The sequence below is a fragment of the Trachemys scripta genome, chromosome 10 (genome assembly GCF_013100865.1).
Source record: "Trachemys scripta elegans isolate TJP31775 chromosome 10, CAS_Tse_1.0, whole genome shotgun sequence".
Lineage (NCBI taxonomy): Eukaryota > Metazoa > Chordata > Testudines > Emydidae > Trachemys > Trachemys scripta.
The window spans coordinates 15,744,015-15,769,303 of record NC_048307.1 but is presented as its reverse complement, the minus strand read 5'-3'; the positions used below and the strand labels follow the sequence as shown (position 1 = coordinate 15,769,303).

General features: G+C 38.6%; 1 protein-coding gene across 2 annotated transcripts in view; it reads left to right on the top strand.

Annotated features, from left to right (window-relative positions):
• LOC117883511 (transmembrane protein 180-like) overlaps nt 1-21,213 on the top strand; it is a 27,219-nt gene extending 6,006 nt beyond the window's left edge. For both annotated transcript variants that reach the window (XM_034782803.1, XM_034782802.1), the window contains exons 4-7: nt 5,216-5,370; nt 7,277-7,360; nt 9,145-9,288; nt 20,007-21,213. In XM_034782803.1, the coding sequence (XP_034638694.1) occupies nt 5,216-5,370; nt 7,277-7,360; nt 9,145-9,288; nt 20,007-20,136 (513 nt within the window). In that variant the 3' untranslated portion in view covers nt 20,137-21,213. The remainder of the gene's footprint in view (nt 1-5,215; nt 5,371-7,276; nt 7,361-9,144; nt 9,289-20,006) is intronic.
• The last annotated feature ends 4,076 nt before the right edge of the window (nt 21,214-25,289 follow it).

Below are 25,289 nucleotides of genomic sequence, written 5' to 3'. Positions count from 1 at the left end.
TTTTATTTACCTGCTGACGCAGCAGGTAAATAAAACTGGCCCGGCCCGCCAGGGTGCTTACCCTGGTGAGCCGCGTGCCGAACGTTGCCGGCCCCTGGTCTAGCCAAACAATTAGCATAGAATGGCAGAGAGAGGGAGGGTAGGCAGATAAAATAACAGTCAACAAGAATGGAAAGTAAATGTTTTTGTGTTTCAGGGGCTTAACAATTTAGAATAAGAGAGGGAAAATAGGCTCAGTATCAGGAAAAAATATCCTAAAAGTGAAATGTATTGCAGAACTTGGTGTTAATTTTTCTTATTTTAATGTGTCCGAGTGGTGAGCGAATCCCCATTGCTTTCAGAGATTTAAAATTAGATGGGACAGAACACTGGAAAACAAATGTTAGATATAGCCCCCCTATCCCTCCCACCTCAAATGAACACTCTCTGCATCATCATGGGAATTGATGAAGGGGCTAGATGACCTAACAGAGCAAGGTCTGTCAACTCACCTGCATTTGAGGGAGTGACGCCTTCTAATTGATTTTGTCATTCATTCGTCATCTGCATGTAGAAGGTGAGCAAGATCCCATCCCAAGAGAACCAAATATGGTTTGCACTGGAAGGGAAAGAGGACCAAAAGGGTTAGATGTGAAGGGAAAGATTAGGGCAGCAATGGGAGAGGAGTGAGAGAAAAAATATGCAAAAAGATGCCCCACAGAGAAAACAAGTGTGGTTGTTTTTAGATAAATAAATAAAATCCTCTTACTCTTGCCCCCCTAAAAACCTGTATAAAGCTAATCTTCAAAAACTTTCCATAGATTTACTTTAAAGGTTTATGATTTTTCTCAAATAGTGAGCATCTGCAGTAGATTATATATGGGTGTTTTGGGTGCGTAGCACTTCTGAAAATCAGGCCATTCATTCTTAATGTGAACAACTTGTGTTCTTTTTAATAAATACATTAATAAAATATAAAAGGAGACATGGGAAAGTTCTAATTTAATCCTCAGATAGGAATTTGTTATAGTTTAAGCTCATAGACTCATAGACTCATAGACTTTAAGGTCAGAAGGGACCATTATGATCATCTGGTCTGACCCCCTGCATGCTGCAGGCCGCAATACCCTTCCCTGGACTCTGCCGTTGAAGTCCCCAATCCTGTGTTTTAGTGACTTCAATCGGCTGAGACCCTCCTGCTAGTGATCCCTGCCCCATGCTGCGGAGGAAGGCGAAAAACCTCCAGAGGCTCAGCCAATCTACCCTGGAGGAAAATTCCTTCCCGACCCCAAATATGGCGATCAGTAATACCCCGAGCATATAGGCAAGAGTCTCTAGCCTAACCGTTGTTGGCCATTATGCTATTCACGTACCATTGCTTGGTTTTCCTTGGCTACTATGTTTTACCATTAAACCATTCCCTCCATAAACTTATCCAACTTAATCTTAAAACCAGACAGGTCCGTCGCCCCCACCGTTTCCCTCGGAAGGCTTCTGCTGACATACAGCAATGAAATACAACTAATATATTTTCTTTGGTGCAGAACTTATAAATATCTACCATTAAAACTCCCTGACCCTGTCAGAGATTTTACAGGTCTCTTCTATAACTCAAGCAAATACCTAGGTAATAAACTTCTATAGGAATATATCTGACAGAAACTACAGAAATTAGAACAGCCTCAATAACTTTACTCTCAGTATATACCAATCACTGCTGATAAAATCAACATGACATCTGAAATGAACAATCTTTCAGAAAACACATTTCTCTCTGCTTCCCAAAGATTCACTGTCTAGAAGGCCACTGAACGGTATAAAGTTTGCTGTGACCTTATTTTTCTTGGGTTTTGGCCCTTTGAATTCAAGATATAACAAGAGAATTTTCCGACAGCAGTGTCCTGAAGTTCACTTACTGTAAAGTACCCAGCCTACATAAAAGAAAGCTGCTTTGTGGATTATGCGTGTCTGGCCTGTACAAAGCTAGATCACGGTTTCTATTAAGGGATGGCAGTTGGTGTGTAGGATAGGACACATATCCTGAACATGCCATGGTGTTGCAATCAAAGGACTTAAAAATTGAAGCTTAAAGCATCAACTGAGTCGATATTTCTCTGGAAATAGAGAGCTTTATTGAAAGACTCCAATAAAATTTCCGAAGCACTAGAGCTTGAAGCTCCAGGGCATGTTGATTTTTCTTAATTATGATGAAATGAGATCCAGTTCATTAAAACAGCATGCATTACACATCTGTTACTATTTCTAAATATGAATATATTTTCACAAAGTGTCAGATAATAGATAATTTTTTTAACATCTAGTTCCAGTCAGATTTGCACTTCTTTGTATTACAGTTACTTGTGTCAATTCCCTTCTTAACCTGCTCATTACTCTGTATGGTTCTCCGTTTTTTAAGCAGAAAGCTTGAATTACCTCATAATATTTGCCACAATCTTTTAAAAAAATTATCCTATTCATGTGTGGAGCATTCCAAAATTTGTTTGCCTTTTATTTCCTTGTGATGAATCTTCAAACTATTCTGTGACTAATGATGAGGATTGATGCTGTTTAAAGTAATTAAATGTGGGAAGAAAAGTGCAAGGGGAGTTTCTTCCTTTTGTTAAATGCTTATTGAGTTTGAAATCATTAATCTTGGTGGCTAATTAGTATGGAAGGAGCTCAAATCTGACAGTGATGCAAACCATATACCTGGGAATATAGATAGTGTGTCGTTATATTAGAAAAATAAAAGGCACTATGTACATTCAAAATGCATCTCATTTGAAAATGGAAAGTAAGGGAGGGAAGAGAAAAGAAGAGTTTAATTTTTGTGCATTAAAGCTTTGTTATCACTGCAACTTTTTAGTGCATTTTCAGTATTAAATCTTAATCTTAAAACACTGTATTGCTTTGATTATATGTTAGAGCATAATAGAGATTATGAAATCATGTTTTAAGACTGAAACTCTGATTGTCTTTAAGGTATGCCTCAATCTGTTGTTTTTATTTGCTAATTTCCTATTGTAACAAATATATATATAATTTAAGATATTTAACTGAATTGTTTGTTTTGAGTGTTCAGAAAACAAACAATTATTTCTCAAAAGCAAGGAGGACAAAATAAGCCAAATGTAATTTCACAATAAGCAAATGTGGGTGAAACAACATCTGAAATATTTTAACCAAAAATAAGTTCAATAAAAAGTTTGTTACCATAAAGTGAGGATGATAATCCTGAGTTCTGAATCAGGAAACATCATGGTGAAAAATTCAGGTAGAATCATAAACTAGATCTTAAAAATTCTATATACAAATTATGGAGTGTTTTAATCTCTGGTTTTATCCAAAACCATTCTTTTTGCTGTGGGCCTAACCCTAAAGTATCCTTTGTCATACCTTTTTGCAAAAGCAGCATTCTATGTTTTATTAAAATGAAATTACCATATCATCAGAAAAGTGACTCTGTAAAATGATATTGGGGAATTTTGTATTTATTCCCTCACAGTACAGAAGTGGGACTGAAAAACTTGCCATGTGTATCTAAGTTAACTATGTACAATTACCTCAGTATCTGCAAACAGATTTATTATGGGGAATATCTTGAATACTGATAATATTGAATTTAGCTATGTACAAATCTTCCTAAGTTATCTATGGCAATTGGCAAGTTTAAGTACCACCAATATACCCTACATGTTATTCAGTTTGCAGATCAAACAATTATTTTTTCTATATACCAACACTATAAACTCAACCTGTTATTGGAAAGTTGAGCTATGTTCTTTCTACCTCTTATGTCACTAATAATAAAGATTTTGCTTCTAGAATTTGGTTGATAGTTTTGCTAATGTATGAAAGAATGGAATCCAGGTGTACTGGGTTTGCTTTTTAATAGTGATAGACTTTTCCTTTAAGGTGTATCCATGTTTGATTTTCACCCCTGAATCTCAGTTTCTTACCTCAGGACATAGGGAACTCCCCAAGCTTTTAAAGGGTTTTGGCATGTAGCAGTAGTATCTTTCTTTGCTGGTACTATTCAGGTTACTTAGGGGCTCAACATCTAAAGGTCATTTTTGGTCCAAATTGTTTCTGTGGGCTTCAGGGTGAAACAGTTTTCAGATGGTTTTTATTTTTAAAGTGTTTTAATTAATTCAGACTTTTGTGACATAATGCATGTGTGGATTTCTAATGCCCTAATCTGAAAATATTAAAGTATAATTTTCAATGCTGAATTTATGGATTTGATTCTCTTCTTTAGATTCACATAGCCCTTTTGCTCAACGTTTTCAAACTAAACTTGCTTTAGATTTAAAAGTTAGCAGAGTCTGTGACTAAAACATCAGTGTTCTGTAGAAAAAGGACCTCTTATTAAATTAATTTTTCCAGGTTGTGAATTGGGTCTCTTAATTCTTTTCATTAGCATATGCAGTCAAGAATGAATTACTGGATGTGACACATCCAAAAAGCTGAAATTTTATTGTTGCTAGCACTTTGTATAGACTGTTGCATGTTGAAATCTGGAAACTTGAAATGGAACTACGAGTACTGTGCATTCAGCATCTACCTTTTTCAATACCTTTTTCTACAATAGAAGCAAAACTGGTAATCTGTTACAATAGGATTTCAGTGAAACTGTTTTATTAACTACAAAAGTGACACTGAGTAATAGTGGTAGTAGAAGTTTACCATATATGTCCATTGATATCAGAGCAATTATGATGTTAATGAAAAATTATAGCTTTAAAAGGAAACCACCCAATTTGTTCAGTCCAGCAATCTAAGTTCAAGTGGTAAGAAACACTTTTCACTATGAACACACTGCAAAATAAATTGCATAAGGGATATCAGACATTATGCTCTAGGGTATGAGCTGATTGCTATCGGAAGTGGGAAGCAATATTTACCCCAATATAGAGTAGTGCACAGACTGATTCTGGGTGAAGGGAGAGCATTCTTCTCTGAAGCATCTATTTTAAAACAGTCAAGAGATGGGACCATCCCACTGGTCCTATCATCTGTTCTGTTTATGCAGTTCCTATGTTCTTAATTTTTGTTAGTGCATTTGAAAATGTTATTGATTCAGATTTCCCCTTTCAGAAAATATGCATGTTTGATAATCAGTAGAAGTACTGTATAGCAATAACACATTTAAAGCATCCAAAACTCTGATTTCTTAAAAGAAGTGCTGAAGTACTGTGTTAAGTATATACTTAATATGTATCTATTATCTTTTCAGTGCCTTGTGCTTCTCAGTCATACTTTGCTGAAGAAGTTTGGTTATTACAGGATCATCTTGTTTTCCTTTTACTTAGAAGGAGTAGCTGCAGCTGTCATGTTTGTTCTCGGACCAGAACACTACTACCTGCTAGCTATTTATCTCACGACAAACATGTAAGTAAATATATACCTTCAAGGATACTATTTAAAAAAAAATTAACAGCTTGCTACGCCTTGTGAAAGGAGTCTGTTAGGTCACTTTGTTTTTACACTTTTTGTCATACCCTTTTGGTAGCTTGAAGAATTTCCGACTATGAGTTTTGCTCTTCTCCTTTTGTTCTGTTTTATAGGTCTGAAAAGGAGCTGCAATTAAAATGGCAACTCTTGTTTAACAGTGTTTCAACTTTTAGTTACTGCTTTTATTTTCTTTTAAAAATTAACAATCTAATAAATACAATAATTAGAGTTTGCAACATTGTCTCCAGCCACATCAGTTTTAACTTTGTCAATGGATTCTGCCTTTGACTACAGACTTTCCCGTTTACCCAGACAGCAGTTTCCCACCACTTCTTCAAGTAGCGTCCCTATCTGTGTTCCCACTGTAAGTGTATCTGAGTCCCTGTGCCTCAGATTGGAGATTTTAAGCAGCAGTGTCTGTTTGGCCCACACATGTGCTCTCCCTGTCTCGTGCCTTGCCTCGAGGCTATCTAGCACTGCACGGACGATCTACACTCAAAAAGAACAGGAGTACTTGTGGCACCTTAGAGACTAACAAATTTATTAGAGCATAAGCTTTCATGGACTACAGCCCACTTCTTCGGATGCATATCCGATCTACACTCAGTGCCTTCTCAACTGCCCTTGGCCTGAGACTGAGTACTAGCAGAGTGCAAGAGAACTTCAGTTGTAAACCTTATTTTGGTTTACAGAGTAGCTAGTAGAGTTTCCGTTATTTAGATTCATACTCTTCCCTCTCCCTTTTCCTTTAATATTGAAAAAATAAAAGATTTTAGATCCCTCCACCCCACGAAAATGCTGGCAATTCAAGTGACTGTTGTCTAAACAACATTAAATTTGTTTTCTTTGGTACTGCTAGAGCATGAAGCCTTGAGTTTATTTCACAGATCAGGTAGATCTGTGAGGTGTGGAAAACCCTCAAAAGAAAATGCTTCATTAAACATTGTTAAAAACAGCCTTCTCAATTAGAATAGTATGGTATTAATTTCATGGTCTTCCCTTCCTACCTTGCCTGTCCTCTTTGTATATATTTTCTTTCTCTTTCTTCACCCCTTCCCCCCGCCCCTCAGGATTTCAGTCATGGACTATTGTAACTAAGAACTATGTGACAACTGAGTTACATTATCCAGTAATATATTTTCCTCATTTCAAGTATTCAGGTTTCCTTAGAAAAAAATCTCTCAAGATATGTGAAGGTTATTTAAGTATTAGCTGCTAGCCCAAAAAGGATTTTTGTAATTTTAACCTAATTTTACCAAAACTTAGCAATATATGCAAATCTATCATCCTGTTTATTGTTTCATTTATTGGTCATGTGTTAAATGTATTTTTTTACCTTTATCATTCTAATTATGTCACTTATTTTAAGTTTGTTTCCTATCTTTTCCTTCCAGTCCTCTGCATGTCCTTTTTCAGATTTCTAGAGGAGAATTTTAGTTCTTTCTTCTGCGATGTTCCTTTTCTCCATTCAAGTCAGTTTAAGTTGGTATTAATAATCTCAATAAGTGTCTGTCATCTTTCACTTCAATGCCAAGCTACTATCTTGAAATTCCAGAAAGAGTTGAGAAAGTTTTAGGTTTGTATACAGGTTTCTAATTCTTGAATAAAATAACAGCTCTAATATTTATTTAGAGAACTGATCTTTAAATAGACTTAACAGCCATTTTTAATTTGAAGTAATAATACTGTGTTAATTTACATGATGAGAGAGTGAGTGTGTGTGTGTGTGAGAGAGAGAGAGAGAGAGAAATACACAGACACTAAACTATCCATTACAGTTTTCTTATTGAGAAAAGTATGTTTAATATCTATCAACATTTTGAAATATTTTGTCTTTCTATAGGGTAATTGTTCAAGCGTCATTCAGTTTGTTTAATCTGCCCTTAGCAGATATTGTTGATGCAGACTTAATAAAACACAAACGGAGGTATGTTGATCTTACTACTGCTCACAAAATGTACTGTTGCTAATGTCCTCAAATTCTCTATACCAAAGTTAAATTTTCATACACTAAACACTCTGAACATATTAATCTAAAAGGATTTTTAATTCAGTAAAAAAAGTTTTCTGTTTTATTTTAAATTACAACTATTTTTAAGAAAGTTTCAGAGTAGCAGCTGTGTTAGTCTGTATCCGCAAAAAGAACAGGAGTACTTGTGGCACCTTAGAGACTAACAAATTTATTTGAGCATAAGCTTTCGTGGGCTACTTTATATTCACTTTATATTTACTTCTAATATGAGAAGTGAATGGGAATTCATTATTACTGTACATTGCTTTAAATCTTTTGAAATTTTATCCGTTATTTAATAACTTTTTCTTAGATTATGTCCAAATAAATGCAGAAAATATTGTGATATTCTTTGGCTTCAATCCTGCAAACACTTACATTAAAGGCTTAATTTACACACACAAGTAAAGGTAAGCACATGCATAAATGTCTGCAGGATTAGGCCCTGAGTAACTTTAACAAAGGAATGAATTTAAACAACACACCAGATCACTTCCATTGTGAACTCTATTATATTTATAAGAGCCCAGTCCCACAAACATTCGCATGGTTAGTCCTGTTGACTTCAGTAGAAATACTCCCATGCCCATTATTACTCAGAGGCTTAAGAGTTGGCAGAGTAGGGCCTTTCTAATATAGAGAAGGTTTGAATGTTTGAACTATACCACTTAACAAGCAAAATTCAAAGTCGTTGTAGCTGCCATTCAATTTTTTAAATAAAACTTGCTGAGATATGCTGTACTGTGATTCATGTACCTTTTGGATTTATATCAAAGTGCAACTAACTTCTTGTTGCTCTTACAAATATACTGATTTTTATACCAGTGGAGTTTCTGGTTTCAGTGCTATTTGAGGGGGATAAAGGGAATCAGGCTCCCTCTAAGGCCACAATCCTGCAAAGACTAAAGCACATATATTACTTTATACCTGTGAATAGTTCCATTAGCTTCAGTGGGACTATTCCAACACATAAAATTGAACCTGGGTATAAATCCTTGCAGGATTGAGGTCAGTGTCTATGTAGACCACATCTCATAAGTGTTACTAAAGAAAATTCAGTGTACCTGGAAAGTGCAGTGGTGTAACTTAGAATTTAAAAATATTCTTGATACGACGTTTCCCCAACTGCCCAGTCCATATACAAGACTTGAAATTATTCTGAATAACAATCAGATTGCTTTGTTTGAAGAACACTTAATACAAGAAGAGCAATTGACTAAATTAGTTTCTAGTCCCAAATCACGTCTTTTACAAATGTAAGTTTATCCTATTTTTCTCTTGTTAGTATGTAATTGCAACTCTTGAGTCACCAGACGATGGGCCTGATCCAAAGCCCATTGAAGTCAATGTGAATCCTTCAGTTAGCTTCAGCGGGCTTTGGATTAGGCCCTGTGACACTGTTCTGTTATTTTATTTATGGTCACGTAAGGTAGTTGTGGGGACCTAAGATGGTATAAAAGGTATGTTTATAGATTTAAAAAAAAAAAAACACTGTACATATCTAACTGGAATGTAGTCATTTCAGTATGATATCTGAACCATTCACTGACTAGAATGTTGATGGTAAGTATGCAGTTTGTATCCTGACCGTTAATATTTGAGTCTGAACAGTACTTAAATAATGAGCATAATAAGTGCTGTAAGTGATGTATGTTTATGTACTGTGTAATATGGATTAATACTTGTCTTGAATATTTCAGATCACCACTTTCCTCCATGGTTTTTGGTACCAATGCTTTATTTACTAAGCCTGCCCAGTCTTTGGCTCCTATGCTTGTGGTTACAATACTAAATCAATTTGGATATGAGAACCTGAATAATAAATTTTCTCAGCCTGATCCAAGGTGAGTTCAAAAGTGAAGTTTTAAGTTACAACAAGTGAAATAATGTTACACAGTTGTTAAAAATTACACCTCTACCTTGATATAACGTGGTCATCAGGAGACAAAAAATCTCACCATGTTATAGGTGAGACCGCGTTATATTGAACTTGCTTTGGCCCACCCCGTTCCTTGTTCCTTGACCGCCCCCTCCAGAGACCCCGTTCCTAATCACCCCCAGGACTCCACCCCCTACCCAACCTCCCTGCTGCCTGTCCCCTGCTCTGCTTCCCGACGCCGGTGAGTGCGGGGAGGTTAGGGAACGGACGCCCCCCTCCCTCCCCCCCGTACTCACCTGTGGCGGGAAGCGGAGCAACGCGGCCCCAGCCCACTCCGCTTTCCTTGCCCCGGCCCCAGCCGTGTCGCTGGGGTGGAGGGTTGGGGAAAGGTCCCGCACTCACCGGCGGGAAGGGAGCTGGCAGAGTGGAGTGGGCTGCGTCTGGGAGCTGGCAGAGTGGAGCGGGCTGGTGCCGGACTGCTCCGCTTCTGCCGCTGCCGGTGAGTGCGGGGGAATCCCTTCCCCCAAACCCCAGAGCGACACGGCTGGGTCTGAGTCGAGGGAAGCGGAGCGGGCTGCTCCCGGCTAATTCCCTGGGCCACTCTGGGACTGCGGGGCCCCCAAAAGTGCCCCCCCCCAGCTCCTGCCTCCTAGACCCTGGCGGGGGGAGCCCCTGACCGCTCCCGAGACCCTCTGCCCCTTATCCAACCCCTCGGGCCTGGCTGGGCCCTGCACCCTTAACACGCTGCTCTGCGTGTCAAAGCTTTACCGCCCGGTATGCGAACCCATGTTATATCGAGTCACGTTATATCGGGGTAGAGGTATAATATGCAGTTAGCTTGTATCAGATGTGTTGCAACTTGGCTTCAACAAATTTTCAATTGGTCCTCATCTACACTGACATAGAAATGCTGTCCAAGTAGATATTTATTCTCAAAAACTGTACTTTTAAAAGAGAGGACATGGGAAAACTTGCCACATGGTAGGTGTGTGTGGGTGCATGGGTGTGTGAAAAATTCATTTCAGTGTCTGATTGTTTTTGTCATTCTGTTGTGCAAAATTAAAAAAGAGTCAAACCTGTGATGTTCTAACTTTGACTATAAGTGTTACAAAAACCACAAAAGTGTATTTATTTCATAAATATAGTTACTATACATATTTAGTACAGTAGGACTGTGACTAATGTATTTTGTTTTTGAGAGAAACAATACAATTATAGGAGGAAGAGGGGTTTGGCTCAACTAGGTAAATCACTTTGGTTAGAGTACAGTTTTCTATCCTTATCTTAATGGCCTTATCTCAATTACTTTCTAAAATTTTACTTTAATTAAAGAAAACTCTTTAAAAAACACAGAGAGGACAATCATTTATAAAACCTCCTTGGGGAAGGGTCTTTAAGGAAAAGAGAATGGAGATGTGGCCAATGTGTCTGGAACCCTCTTTCTGACTCCAATGGACTGTAGAAGAAAAGCATAGAGATGGGTTTGGAAGGATGACAAGCTGGGAACATTCAGAAAAGCAGCTTCAGCAAAGTGCGTAGGGTACGGGTGAGCAAACTATGGCCTGCCAGCTGAATTAATCCGGCCCTCAAGGTCTTGCTGGGGAGCAGGGTCTGGGGCTTGCCCTGCTCCCATGCTCCAGCCAGGGAGCCCGGACAGGGACTGCTCCACACGCACATGCCGCGGCTCCCAGAAGCAGCGGCATGTCCCCCCTCTGGTTCCTCCTCCATGTAGGGGCAGCCAGGGGGCTCCGCATGCTGCTCCTGCCCTAAGCGCCGCCCCCGCAGTGCATAGAGCCACCTGGCTGCGCCTCCACTTAGGGGCCGGAGGGGGACATGCCGCTGTTTCTGGGAGCTGCTTGAGGTAAGTGCTGCCTGGAGCCTGCACCCCTGAACTCCATCCATGCCCCAACCCCCTGCCCCAGCCCTGATCCCCCTCCTGCCCTCCAAACCCCTCAATCCCAGCCCAGAGCACCCTCCTGCACCCCAAGCCCCTCATCCCCAGCCCCACCCCAGAGTCTGCACACCCAGCCGGAGCCCTCCCCCTCTCCCCCCCCCCCCCCGGTGCTCCAACCCCCTGCCCAGACCTGATCCCCCTCCTGGCCTCTGAACCCCTTAGTCCCAGCCTGGAGCACCCTCCTACACCCCAAACCCCTCATCCTCAGCTCCAGCCCACACCTCCAGCCGGAGCCCTCAACTCTCCCCATACCCCAACCCCGTGCCCCATCCCTGATCCCCTTCCCACCTTCCAAACCCCTCGCTCCCAGCCTGGAGCATCCTCCTACACCCCAAATCCCTCATCCCTGGCCCCACCCAAGAGCCCGCACCCCCAGCCAGAGCCCACACCCCAACCCCAATTTCGTGAGCATTTATGGCCCACCATACAATTTCCATACCCAGATGTGGCACTCGGGCCAAAAAGTTTGCCCACCCCTGACTTAGGGGTAGAGGAACAAAAAGGGCGGGGGGGGGGAGATTTGAAAAAAAAAGTTGTTAGAACAGGGAGCTTAATTTTGATACAGTAGACCGATAGGGAGCCAGTGAAAGGATTTGAAGAGGGAATGCTGATAGCATCAAAAAATGTGGATGATTTTGGAGTGGAGGATTGGATAGGTTGTGCTGAGCATTGTACGTACCAAAGAGGATAAATATATTTGTTATCTTGGTTCAAGGAAATTCCTGTCTGAAGTACAACTCTACCTTGATATAACGCTGTCCTTGGGAGACAAAAAATCTTACTGCGTTATAGGTGAAACCGCATTATATTGAACTTGCTTTGATCCACCAGAGTGCGCAGCCCCCACCCCCCCGGAGCACTGCTTTACCACGTTATATCCGAATTCGTGTTATATTGGGTTGCGTTATATTGAGGTAGAGGTATACTATAGCAAGAAAACTGAATCGTAATCTCTTCCAAGCTGTCAGAAAAGTGAAAAGGGATGGAGTTCAAGTCATTGGAGTAGTTCTAAGAACTTCATATTCCAGAAACTTATAGGCCTTCTGCATAAATGTCTTAAAATTTCCAACACTGTTTATTTAAAAACCCCATAAAATATTTGCTGAAGTGCAAATTATTAGTTTAGAATAAAAAGCTAAACCATGCTAATGAAATGTTGTTACTTAATGATAGTATAGAAGCATTAGTATGTTATCATTCTGACCAGTAGAACAGGAATGATTAACATTTGCTTCTTAGGCCTGCTCTACACTAGCGGGGTGGGAGGGGATTGATCTAAGTTACGCAATTTCAGCTACGTGAATAACGTAGCTGAAGTTGACGTACTTAGATCTACTCACCGTGGTGTCTTCACTGCGGTGAGTGGTCTGCTGCCGCTCCCGCATCGACTCCACCTGCGCCTCTCGCGCCAGTGGAGTACAGGAGTCGACGGGAGAGCGCTCGGGGGTCGATTTATCGCGTCTAGACGTGATAAATCGACCCCCGCTGGATCGATCACTGCCTGCCGATCCGTCAGATAGTATAGACATACCCTTATATATTGAAACTGCCTGTTGTACTAGTTTTCTTACAATGGTTATTTTGTTCCTATTTCAAATCAACAAAACCTTAACATTGACTTGTCTAACTTAGACCAATGGTTTTCAAAAATTTTGAGTAGAGGTGCGGATCCCTTTGGATATATAAGACATAGTCTGTGGACCCAAGGTTGAAAACCACTGACTTAGACAATTCCTGTTTCTTATATGCTAAGGTGGCATGGAATGAATGAAGGAAATTATTAGCAAACCAACCCATTCTACTGTGTCTTTACCCTCTCTTGCTTTATGTTCCTCATTAAAACACGTCTTCCTATAAATCCTAGCCCATCGCTCAGGGAAGTGAACAAATGTTGCAAACAAAATAAACAAATTGTGGAACTAAACATCTCTGCTCATTCATGCTGATATTTCATGTGGCTTTTTGACACCTAATTTTCCTGTCCTTGTGTTTGTATGTTGCCTACCCAGGCCCCAATCTTGTGCACACTTAAGCATTTGTGTAGTTTTACTTACGTGAGTTGTAGCATTGATTCTAGTGGGACTACTCACATCAGTAAAATTATGCCCATGCTTAAGTATACATAGGGTAAGAGCCTTAGAATGTAAATTATTTTGGGCAGAGAGCGTCTCTTTTTACATGTCTGTAAAGCACTTAGTACGCTGGTGCTATAACATTAGTAGTAATTACACACACCAGCTACATTAAATGAACACTATTAAGATTGCAGAGTCAAGTCATTCAGTAGTTTAGAAATGCCAGAATTAAGGTTTCCTGTGCCAAAAAAAAAATTATTATTATTTTTGATTCAGGCAGACCTCTGGCATGCACAATTTCAGCTTGAACAGTTAAAGTTTAATAAAGTGATAAGCAACCAAAAGTAATTGGAAGTGTCAAGCAAACTTAATAGTAGGCAGTGCTACCAGTCCAATCTCTAATAATAGAAATATCTCAGTTTAACGCTTATTGTTCACAGTTCAGAGTCAGAATGTATACCATGTAGCAGAATAGGAACATTTTTATCAGGGAATAAACATAACTGATATCCTGTTGTTTTTAAAACACTGATAGGCACACAATCAAGCTAAAACACTCACTACTTTCTGATATATTTTACTTACTATTGTTACAAGTAACATCTACAATGACTACTACTAAAAGGTTAGCAAAAAATATTTTTCTTGTTTGTTTGTTTTTTTCCAGTTTGTTTATGCATTTGACAGAACTTGGGAAATAGTCACTTTCACTGTTGCCCCGGTACACATAATCAAATTTGTTTATCTGTGTAAATCTTTCAAACAGCAAGAGGGGAAAGGAAAATTTTAACAAGAAAATGTGAATTTAAAACCATAAGCCATTAGCAGATGTAATACCTGAAACCACTTATTACTTTTTTTTCTAAATAACTCGATTTCAAATCACCTGTCCCTTTAAAGAAATAAAATATCCCATATGTAACTTTGTTTTGCATAATTTATGTCTGAAGGCATAATCCTATGAATTTTAACTTTTAGGATGAGTTTTAAAGTAATATCTGCCATATTGTGATACAGTAAACATATTGACTTAGTGCTAAGGGAGGTTTCCATACAGGAAATCAGTATTAGGGTCTGATCTTTCAAACCTTTATTCATACAAAGAATTATACCGAACCCACTGAATTACATGCATGAACAAGGATTGCTCACATCAGCAAGGATTTGTAAAATTGGGTCCAAATTATTATTTATTGAATATTATTAGAGCATACAGGAAAACACAGTCCCTGCCCCAAAGAGCTTCCAGTTGAATACACAGAGAGAACATTCCAAGCACACACTATACTGTATTTGAAGATCAGTGACTGTCAATATTCCTTTTTTTATGTGGATTCATACTGCTGACTACAGTGTATTGTTCTCATTGACAGGCTTGGTGGATGTGTGTTTTAGGGAGGGATTTGAATTACAAGTATAGTCATTTTGTACACGAGGATAAGAAGGGAGTTGCAAGAAGGAGTGGCATGGAAGAGGCATAGAAATGGAAGGGAAGGTACATACAGGCTATTTAAGGTGGGTGGCTTGGGAGGAGCATAGCAGTTCAAGAAAATGAAGGCTGAAATATAGGCAGTGAAGGTGTACAGAGTCTCGATAGTGCGAGGGAGAAATTTTATTTTATGTAAAAGATGATGATGAAAGACCAGCACAGAGATTTGAGGAGGATAGCTATATAGTGACAAGAATGGGAGGGGAAGATGATTTTGGCAGTAACATTTTGTCTGCTATCAAATGGTGTTTAGCGTTAATGTATCTAATTAAAATCAATTTAAGAGCTAGTCATTCAGACAGGAGACAAATGACTTTTACACATGGCACACTGGAGGAATTCTCTCCCGTTTAAGTCTTTATTGTTACTAATGAAAATGTGGCTGGTAACACTGGTCTACAATTTTTGAGAAGTTGTCTGCTTCAGAGATAAAATGTGGTATTTATTATGTATTTTGATGTGCTGAATTCAAATATGACAATTAAAACAATTGATTGGCTACTGTTTCTAAGATATTTAAGTTTTTACATTTTATGTCTATGTATATTGTGTAGATAGTAGAGTTTTAATCATAAATTGTAAAGCTAGGTCTTTTCATGTGTTTATGGTTGCTTTACATGATAATATTTCACCTGTCCTGTTTATGTAACACTTTAAAAATCAGCAAAAGGGTTATATAAATAAAATTTATTATGAAACAAAAGGCAAAAAACTATTATGTACATAGTTTAGTCCTATTCAGTGTCTACTCGGCGCTTCTTGGCTTGTCACTTGTATTCATTAAATGGAGCATCTCTTGTCACTGTCCAGCAATAGTCTGCAAGCATTGATGGGCTCCATTTGCCCTGATAGCGTTTCTCCATTGTTGCAATGTCCTGGTGAAATCGCTCGCCATGCTCGTCGCTCACTGTTCCGCAGTTCAGTGGAAAAAAATCTAGATGAGAGTGGAAAAAATGTATCTTTAGTGACATGTTGCAACCAAGGCTTTTGTATGCCTTGAGGAGGTTTTCCACCAACAACCTGTAGTTGTCTGCCTTGTTGTTTCCGAGAAAATTTATTGACACTAACTGGAAGACTTTCCACGCCGTCTTTTCCTTGCCACGCAGTGCATGGTCAAATGCATCATCTCGAAGAAGTTCACGAATCTGAGGACCAACAAAGACACCTTCCTTTATCTTAGCTTCACTTAACCTTGGAAATTTTCCACAGAGGTACTTGAAAGCTGCTTATGTTTTGTCAATGGCCTTAACAAAGTTCTTCATCAGACCCAGCTTGATGTGACCTTTTGACGATCACGGAACATGGAAACCCTAACATCACCTGCCAGGAGATTCCACTGCTGTAGTCTGGAGCCCAACAGCTCTGCCTTACTCTTGGCTAGTTCCAAATCCCTGACAAGGTCATTCAGTTCACCTTGTGTTCTGAGGTGTGGTTCAGAGGAGGAGGATGGGAGAAAATGTGGGTCCTGTGACATTGATGGTTCAGGACCAGAAGTTTAATCCTCTTCCTCTTCCTCGTCTGACTCAAGTGAGAGTGATTCTGGTGCATCAAGAACCAGCAGTCCTTCTCCGTGGGGTACTGAGCGTATAGCTGATGGAATGTTTGGATAATGCACAGTCCACTTTTTCTTCTTTGACACACCTTTCCCAATTGGAGGCACCATGCAGAAGTAACAATTGCTGGTATGATTTGTTGGCTCTCTCCAAATCATTGGCACTGCAAAAGGCATAGATTTCCTTTTCCTGTTCAACCACTGGCGAAGATTTGTTGCACAAGTGTTGCAGCATATGTGTGGGGCCCACCTCTTGTCCTGATCTCCAATTTTGCAGCCAAAATAAAGGTGATAGGCTTTCTTAACCATAGTGGTTATACTGCGCTTTTGTGATGCAAAAGTCACTTCACCAGAAACATAGCAGAAGTTATCTGCACTGTTCACACAAGTACGAGGCATCTCTGCTCACTTTGGCTAAACAGAAATGTGTCCCTTTGCAAAATCAAACACTGACAAAGAAGAGAGCACGACACTGTATGATTTCTAGAGCTGATCTAGGGCAATTTGTTCAGCAGAGTGATGTAAGCTTCGTTATGATTGCATCATCCATGACTTCTAGGAATAACATGATGCAATTCATATCATGTATGACGCAATACCAGCTTCAGATTGCATCATTCATTGTTTTGCCTAAAAAGCAAGTACTGTCCAAACCCAATCATAGATTTATTCATAGATCCAGTCAAAGATGTATTTTAGTCATTTCTGGTTTAAATTGAGATCCCTTCCCTTTATAACTCACTTATCCTCCGCCATTCCCAAGTCAAGGGTCGAATATACTGACCCAATAGCATATCTTGAAAACTAGAGCCAATCAACAATTTTAAGGATCATTTTCGTTCTCAGTGACCCAGAATTAGTAACGTTTGACTACATTTATTTCAGAAGCATTTTGGCTGTAGAGCAGTGTAATTTACAGGATTGGAAGGTCACTTTTTGTTCCTTTTGGTTTATCCTAAACAGTTTTCCCTATAACATTAGATCCCTTTTTCTGATCTATAAGAAATATATAGTTTTAAACCTCCCTCTCCTGGAGATCTGCTGAAACTACAGTCAGTCATACTGTGAAAACACACTGGCAGTAGTTTTTTGCCCTCTTTATTATGTTATTTCCTTGTATTTCGAAACAAATTACCAGATTATAAATAGATGCACAATATATAGATGGTGCACAATAAATAAGATGTCAGTGCATCTGACAGTTGGAAACATCACATGGTCTAGTAGCAGGGTTAATAATATTCTGGATATAGTGAGGAACTATATTTTAGCAAGAGTGTGTCTTTGAATATATGCATCTTTGTACTACATGCACAAAATAATAATTATGAAAATAAAGATTTTGAAGGCTTCTTCTCCACCATTGTGATGTAATTTGAGCATTGCTCTTGATTTATCCCAATGCCTCAATAGAATTATATTTAATATTTGTTCATTTTTCTGTATAATACAGTTATTTTACTTTTCATAATTCCTGTAAATGTAGAGTTTTAGAATAAAATATTAATCCATATTCTTTTGTTAAATGAATGCAACTGTATTTAAACCAAACCAGGATTTCACCAGTATAAAGGCAAGGTAGGACTTGGCACAATCTTTTTCTTTTTTTTTAGAAAAAGGTAAAATGCTTGTTAAAGGTTGACATTCTTAATACTGAAAATTGCAGTCCTCTGTTAATATACAGAAAGGTAAAATGCCGACAAAAGCAGTGTAGCTTCACTAGAGCACCCTGCCAAATTTGCCTCAGCCCCTTCCTGAAGGAACTTTATATAGGTAAATTGTTTACCAATTCAGTTCTTGGATTCCGTGCTGGAACTGCCAACAAGAAGACTAATTAATGCCAACCAGGTGGTAGTTTTTGTGATGCATATACTTGCTTACTTGGAAATGGAAAGCACCATTGAACCCAGGCCAGTAAACAACTATCAGATGCTAACTTGTGGTCACTAAACAGTAAATACTGAATATAAACCACTGATCTACCCGTGAAAAGTCCCATCTCCTGTAACCAATTGCCTAAGCACTTAAGTAATTCCCTTAGTACTACTTTAATTTTTATTATGTGTCTTTTCTTTCTCACTTGGTATTAACATGTGCACAGTTTATTTAAAACAATTGTTTAACTTGGAATAAACGGTGATTGTATTGTGTTATACATTTAGGACCAAATGGTTCCATTGAAGTCAACGAGACCTAGATTTGGCCTTTTTTGATTGACTCATAGGGGTTTGATCTAAAACCCAGTGAAGTCAATAGGAGTTTTTCCATTGACTTCAATCAGCTATGGGTGAGGCCCATAGTATTCAGCTTTCACAACCATTCTGTTAGTCTCCCATCTTATCTCACAGTGCTAAGGAAAAATAGAAAATAACGTACTCATCTTCTTGGAGACTGAAGAATTTTTTCAGACTGTCTCACCTTGAGTTCAGTTTCTTGATATTTCTTAATTAGAATCCAATAATTAACTGAATGCCAGTGAATAATTATCACAGCTGCTAGACAAATGCCTAGATGTGTTTCAAGCTGTCAGAAACCAGCCTGTTCATAAAGCAGTTATTTTAATTATATATTATAATTTGTAATACATAGTTGTTGATCTGCTTCTTTACATATTACTCCTTAATGGAGATTTAGATTAGAAAATACCCTTATACATGCAAGGGTAAGCCAGATAAGCCAGAATCTCAATGTAACTTTAACATGTAATATATGTATGGTTTAAGTCTTTATTTTGCCCTAAAAATAATAAAACAGAATTAATCTTAATATGTTGGTAAATGCATTGAGTTCCATGCATTAATCATGACCTGTTCTTAGCATTTACCAGCCATAAGTACATTATACATAATTAATGTCTCAGATTTTTAACTTTTAAAAATACCAATATGTCCATATTGTTGTATTTTCCACTTTCTCCCATTCTTTTATTCACTCCCTTTAAAAAATGTTTAATCATACAAAACTTTATAGGATTGCCTGCTCTGTAAGGTGATATTGTTTTATACTAATTTTATATAACCTACCATAGCTGTGTAATAGACTACTTAACTGGTCTGTTAGCTTGTCTACAGCATATTACCATGCACTCTATTTATCTTACTCAGCTCATTTCTTAATAGCTTATTTTTTACAAACTACCTTGTTTTGGGGGAGCAGGGGGCATGAATAAGTTTAAGGGAATGATGGAGCAGTACATGGAATCAGAAAATATAGTTGAATGTATTTGGCAATAGCTTTTATGTTTCTGAATAGTGAGAAACCATATTCCCACTGTGATGCTGGGGATACAAAAACATTGGGTTAATTTCATCCACAGTCTGTATTTATATGCTACTTTTAATAAAGGTTGTTTAATCAGAATCAAACAAGCTGAATATCTATACATTGAGCTTTTGGTAAAATACAGAAAAAACATGGGGATTTTTATTCCTTACTCACAAGAATCTATATGGTTATTTTCAGGTTTTTCCCTCCAAAGTAAACCTACTATTTACTTCCTTTTAAAATTGACTGTGCTGAATTGTCAGAACTATTTTTTTAATCTATTAAGAGTTGACTATAGGGGGTGAAAACTGCATCTTGGGAAAACTGACATTTTTACCTTCTTTTCCAGTTTGTTCTTAGGTCTTCATGATGCTATGTTCTACTTGATCTGTCTGGTTCCACTTTGCATTGCAGTTATACAGATTCTGACATGGACTCCCTTCTCCATCCAGAACAGTCATATGACAGCCACACATTGAATCTTTAACACTTAGTTTGTACAGGAAGGATCTAGATTTTGTGTATAAACGTATTAATTTTACTATGTACAATTCAAATGTGAAAAAGCAGAATTGTACTTAATGGACTATTAGACCAAATGCAATCTGAGCCATTAAATTAAAGCAGTCATCTATGGTGGTATAAAACATATCATAAAGCACTCCCAGCCTTAACACAAAATCTATATGTAGCCTTTTCTAGTTCAGTTACCATACATATGGCAATTGTAGGAATGCTGGCAATATCCAGGGGACTCTACCGAGCATACTGAGGAAGTGTCTTTACTCACTCCATTGCTAAAGAGATAAAGGCATGTCTGTGGTGTACAGATATTATTGGATTTTGAGGGGAGTTAGCATGATGTAATGGATATGGCACCAGACTGGAAACCTAGTTCCCAGCACTGCCACTGACATGCTGTGTGACCTTGAAGGAAGTCACAGCAATGCTCTGTGCCTCTGTTCCCATTTTACAAGTGGGGAAACTGATACCCATCTTTGTAAAGTAATTTGAGATCTACAGATGAAAAGCACAGTATAAGAGCTAAATATTATTTAGTGAACATGTGTAGTTGAGGAATCTGAGGACTTAAGTTAAAGTTCAAGAAAACAGATATATAATGAAGTCTTAAATTATGGTTACATTTTTTGAGTCATGCCAGAGAAACAGTTCTATTTACTTGTATTGTACATGCTAATATCAACATGTTTCCAATGTCTTCTTTATTTATATGTCAAAAGAATCCTAACAAAAAATGTTAGTGGGAATTTCATGGGCCTGGATTCTTAAATTGTCTTTTATAATACACCATTGTTTATATGCATGGATTTCTGTCTATTGATCATAGTCTGTTTTAAAAAACAAATTGTATAACTTGCCTTCCAATTTAGAAGGATTAGGGTTCCTGCTGTTTTGTGGACATAGTTTTTGAGGAGAAAACCTGAAAAAATCTAAATGACTTTTAGCCTGTGATTCACTGTATACAACTAAGTTTTCTTCTTGGTTACTCCTTCCAATTTGGTAATAAAGAAGTTATATTACAAATATACTTTCCTTATACTCTCTTTGGTAGTATTTTGTCTTTTTCTCATGTATTTTCTTTTCTTTTCTTTTCTTTTCTTTTCTTTTTTCTTAAAGGGGATGCTCTTCCTTTCTGTTAGGGGACAATTCCCACTACAGCTCCTAAATACCTACAGTATGCCATAGATAATTAGCTTTCATTAATTTGTTGTTTCATAATACACCTCTACCCCGATATAACGCAAACTGATATAACACGAATTCGGATATAACGCAGCAAAGCAGTGCTCCGGGGGGGCGGGGCTGCGCACTCCGGCGAATCAAAGCAAGTTTGATATAACGCGGTTTCACCTATAACTGGTAAGATTTTTTGGCTCCCGAGGACAGCATTATATCGAGGTAGAGGTGTATAAAATTGTTAGAACACATTTAGACCATAGGGTTCAAGGGTGGTATGCCATGTGGTACAACAGAAAGGACATCAAGATGTTAAGACCTAAAAAGGGTAGCAAGAATTCATTTAAATGGGCAAAGAAAGATGGACAGTCTTTTGTGGAAGGTGTTTGGCAAATATAGCATTTTACTTACTGAAGTAAAGAAGGATAGAAGGGGATATGACTAAAATCTTAGACTGCTATAAGAATAGTAAAGCTAAACTTACATAGCACCTTTTCACTGTTACAACTTCAGCATGAGGATAGACAAACCAAAAATGACAGTATACAAAAGAATTGTAAGCCAACATTCATTCACACACAAGGGGATTAACTGTGAAATAATACAGAAAATGTGTAGCCATAGCCTATAACACTCATACTAAAATACCAAATACATATTTAACAGGAAAAGTTAAAAGGGTGGATAGGGGTCCTTGTTTTCTTTTCAGTCATACCATTCTTCTCATCATAAAGACAGGGCTGGCTCCAACATTTCTGCTGCCCCGAGCAAAAAAAAAAAAAAAAGCCGCGATCAGCGGTGGCAGTTCAGCAGCAGGTCCTTCTCTCCTACAGGGAGTGAGGGACCTGCCGCTCCCGAATTGCCTGCTTGTTAAGCTGGTGCCTGGAGCCGGCCCTGCATAAAGACAGCAAAAGTATCTACTGCCAGGTGGAGTCAGAATAAAAGACCTTGAAAACTGATTACATTCAAGCAGCAATCTCATCACAAGAATTAGCAATAGAAGATTGACCACACTTATGATGGAAATGGGGAATAAAAATGTCACTGCCATGCACCCAACTTTATTATGCTGTACCAAATTTACATGATTGCTTTGGTTAAGAACCAAGGAAGGGATGACCACATACAAAAGTTTAGTTTCCTACAACAGCTGGTTGATCTGTTCTGACTCTGTTAGCTTAGTGGTGCCTGAGTCTGAAGGTCCCACTGCTGGAAAAAAATGCCACAGTTCAATCTTATATAAAATAGCCTCACATGCATGCACACAAACACAGAAACAGACATTATTTGGAAGCATTACAACAGTTGAACAAAATGACAAGTCTAAATTATATTATTGCACAACTTTCATGACAGCCACATGTTCCTGATCTTGATATAAATTCTTGCAATTCAACTTGTTAGAACAGTAAACTAATTTTATTTATCTAAAACCGATACACAAAACCCCAAGCTAGATTTAAATGGATGATTAAGTGTTAACATCTTTGCTCACCTAATCAGAGAGGTGGTGTACTATGGTGTGGTTAATAGTATAGTCAAAATCAGACTGATCAAATGGCAATAAAAATTATATTGAGATTTTCCTGGGACAAACTCAATTTAAGTATTTTGTGGGGACTACAAGTCTGCTTCAGTTCTCTTATATGATGTAAGCTTCCCCAGGTGCCTGCTGTAATTTATGAATACTGTATGTTGAGCTGGTTAGTGGGATGTTTATTGTCTGAATATATTGGTGTATTTTAATAGGGGACTGTTGGGAAATACAAGCTGGAAGGAAAAGACTTGAGGGTTGTAAAACTACATGTAACTAACCTGGAGCAATTTATTTGGCAGTGTATACCTTGCAAGCTGATGTCTGTTTCAAAAGAAGCAAAGTAAACTTTATTGTCATTTGGAGTTTTGATTGTGAAGCTGTTTTATTCCTCGAAGGAAGACTAGGCTGATGTCTTTGTAAATAGCAAAGGGAGAAAAAAATTATCTGGTAAAAAAAACAAAAAACTGCCACTGGCAAATGTCTAAACCTCTAACATCAAAAACTTTCCTTAGAGGCTAAACATAAATGATAGTGAACTTAACAAAAAGATTGTTTAGCAATGCTTTTGTTATTATGGTCTTGTTAGAATTTTACAGTGCTAAGCAGGGTTGGACTTGATTGGTACTTGGCTAGGAAACCCTCAGGAAGATCCTAGGATGCAGTGTGAAATGCTAGTGTTGATTTCAGTGAGTGTTATTCTTAACAATGAGTCAGGCTTGAACCCAAATATGGTGTTAGGGGGCACTGGAGAACTCTTAAAATGAGATCTAAAGTCAAGGTATAAACTACTGGGGTCATTAAAGTTATGGCACGTTCTGCAAGATGAAAGGTGTTAGCCCTGGTGCCACAGTCAGATTCTAGTTTAAGCAATTAGGTGGGCTCTATCTAAATTCTCTTGCTGTTTCAATTAGATAGCAAATTCTTCACTTTCATTCCTAAAATGCTGTCATCAGTAACATTGTATATAGCACCATAGCGGTATGTGATGGTACTAGGCACGTAAAACAGTCCCTGTCCCAAAGAGTTTACAGTCTAAGGCTCTGGTTCTGCAAAGATTTATGCTCATACATGTAAGCCATGAAGACTCTTGTGCCACCACTCCACATGGAGCAGCTTATGGCCCCATTCCCACAATATTGCCCCACCATTACTTGGAGAGGCAGTGACTGGAGCCTGGCCACCAATACATGAGGCATCTAGTTGACTGGCAGGGGATCTGCTACCACTTCTCTTTGGATAGGTTGGGGCTTTCTCTATCATCAGACCACTATTCTCTGTCTTCAGGCAGGCTGGGACCCCTACCAGAAGAGGGAGGAATCAGCCTCCACCCTCTTAAGCAGAGGACTATTGGTGTGTGCCCTTGCCAACATCACCCCAGAGAGTTATGAGAGGGTGGCAGCAGCAAGGTCCCATGCCACTGGGATAATAACAACTTGCTGTCCTTAGTAAGATGAAAGGGGCAGCTCTTGCCTTGTAGAGCTCTTATTTCAGGCTGTCTGCAAACCTAGTCATACATCACTGCATTGGTTAGGTACAGGCCACATTCCATGGGTTTTGTCACAGTTATGAAGGCTAGAAACTATTTTTGCATTAAATCTTAGACTCTGTCACCATATGACTCCAGGAGCCAGGGCCCCAGGTACACATTTATAGTGCTTATGCCTTAATCCAGTCCCTGATCAGTATCATTAGCCCCATTTTGCAGATGAGGAAACAAGGACCGATGGGGAAAGGACTTGCCCAAGGTGACACAGCAAGACAGAGTATAAGCTAGGAACAGAAACTAGGAATTCCAGCTCCTAGTCCTTGCTCTAACCTAATAGGGTCCCACTGTATTCCTAGACCCAGGAATAGAACCCAGGAGTCCTGACTCCCAGATTCCTGTACTTTAACACACAAGACCCATCCCATAGTTGCAAGTAGAACCCAAGAGTCCTCCCTCCACATCCTCCCCACTCTAATCACAAAATCATACTCCCATCCTAAGAGCCCTTATTAAAACAAAATCCTACAGAATTCCAAAGTAACAACCCACTATAAAGGTATATTTTGAGCCGTTACCAAAGGGAGATGATGATGATGATGCAAATTTGAGGGCCTTAAGCCTAATCTCATATTTAGCAGAGGTGGAATCTTTAATCTGAAGGCCTGTCTTTGTAACAAGCAAATGCCCTTTTTGAAGAGGCCTGTGATGACCAATCAATTTTAAATATGCCTTTTTCATGGGAATATTCACTGTACCTGTTTACTTTAGACTTCTGTATGCAAGAAGAACTTGCATTCAGATAGGGAAAAGTATCACTTCCCACTTTCATTTTTATCACTGCAACAGCAGCTAGGAATTGCTGCAGATGAGGATCAAGCCCCAAAATTCTGAACCTTAACCGGAGCCACAAG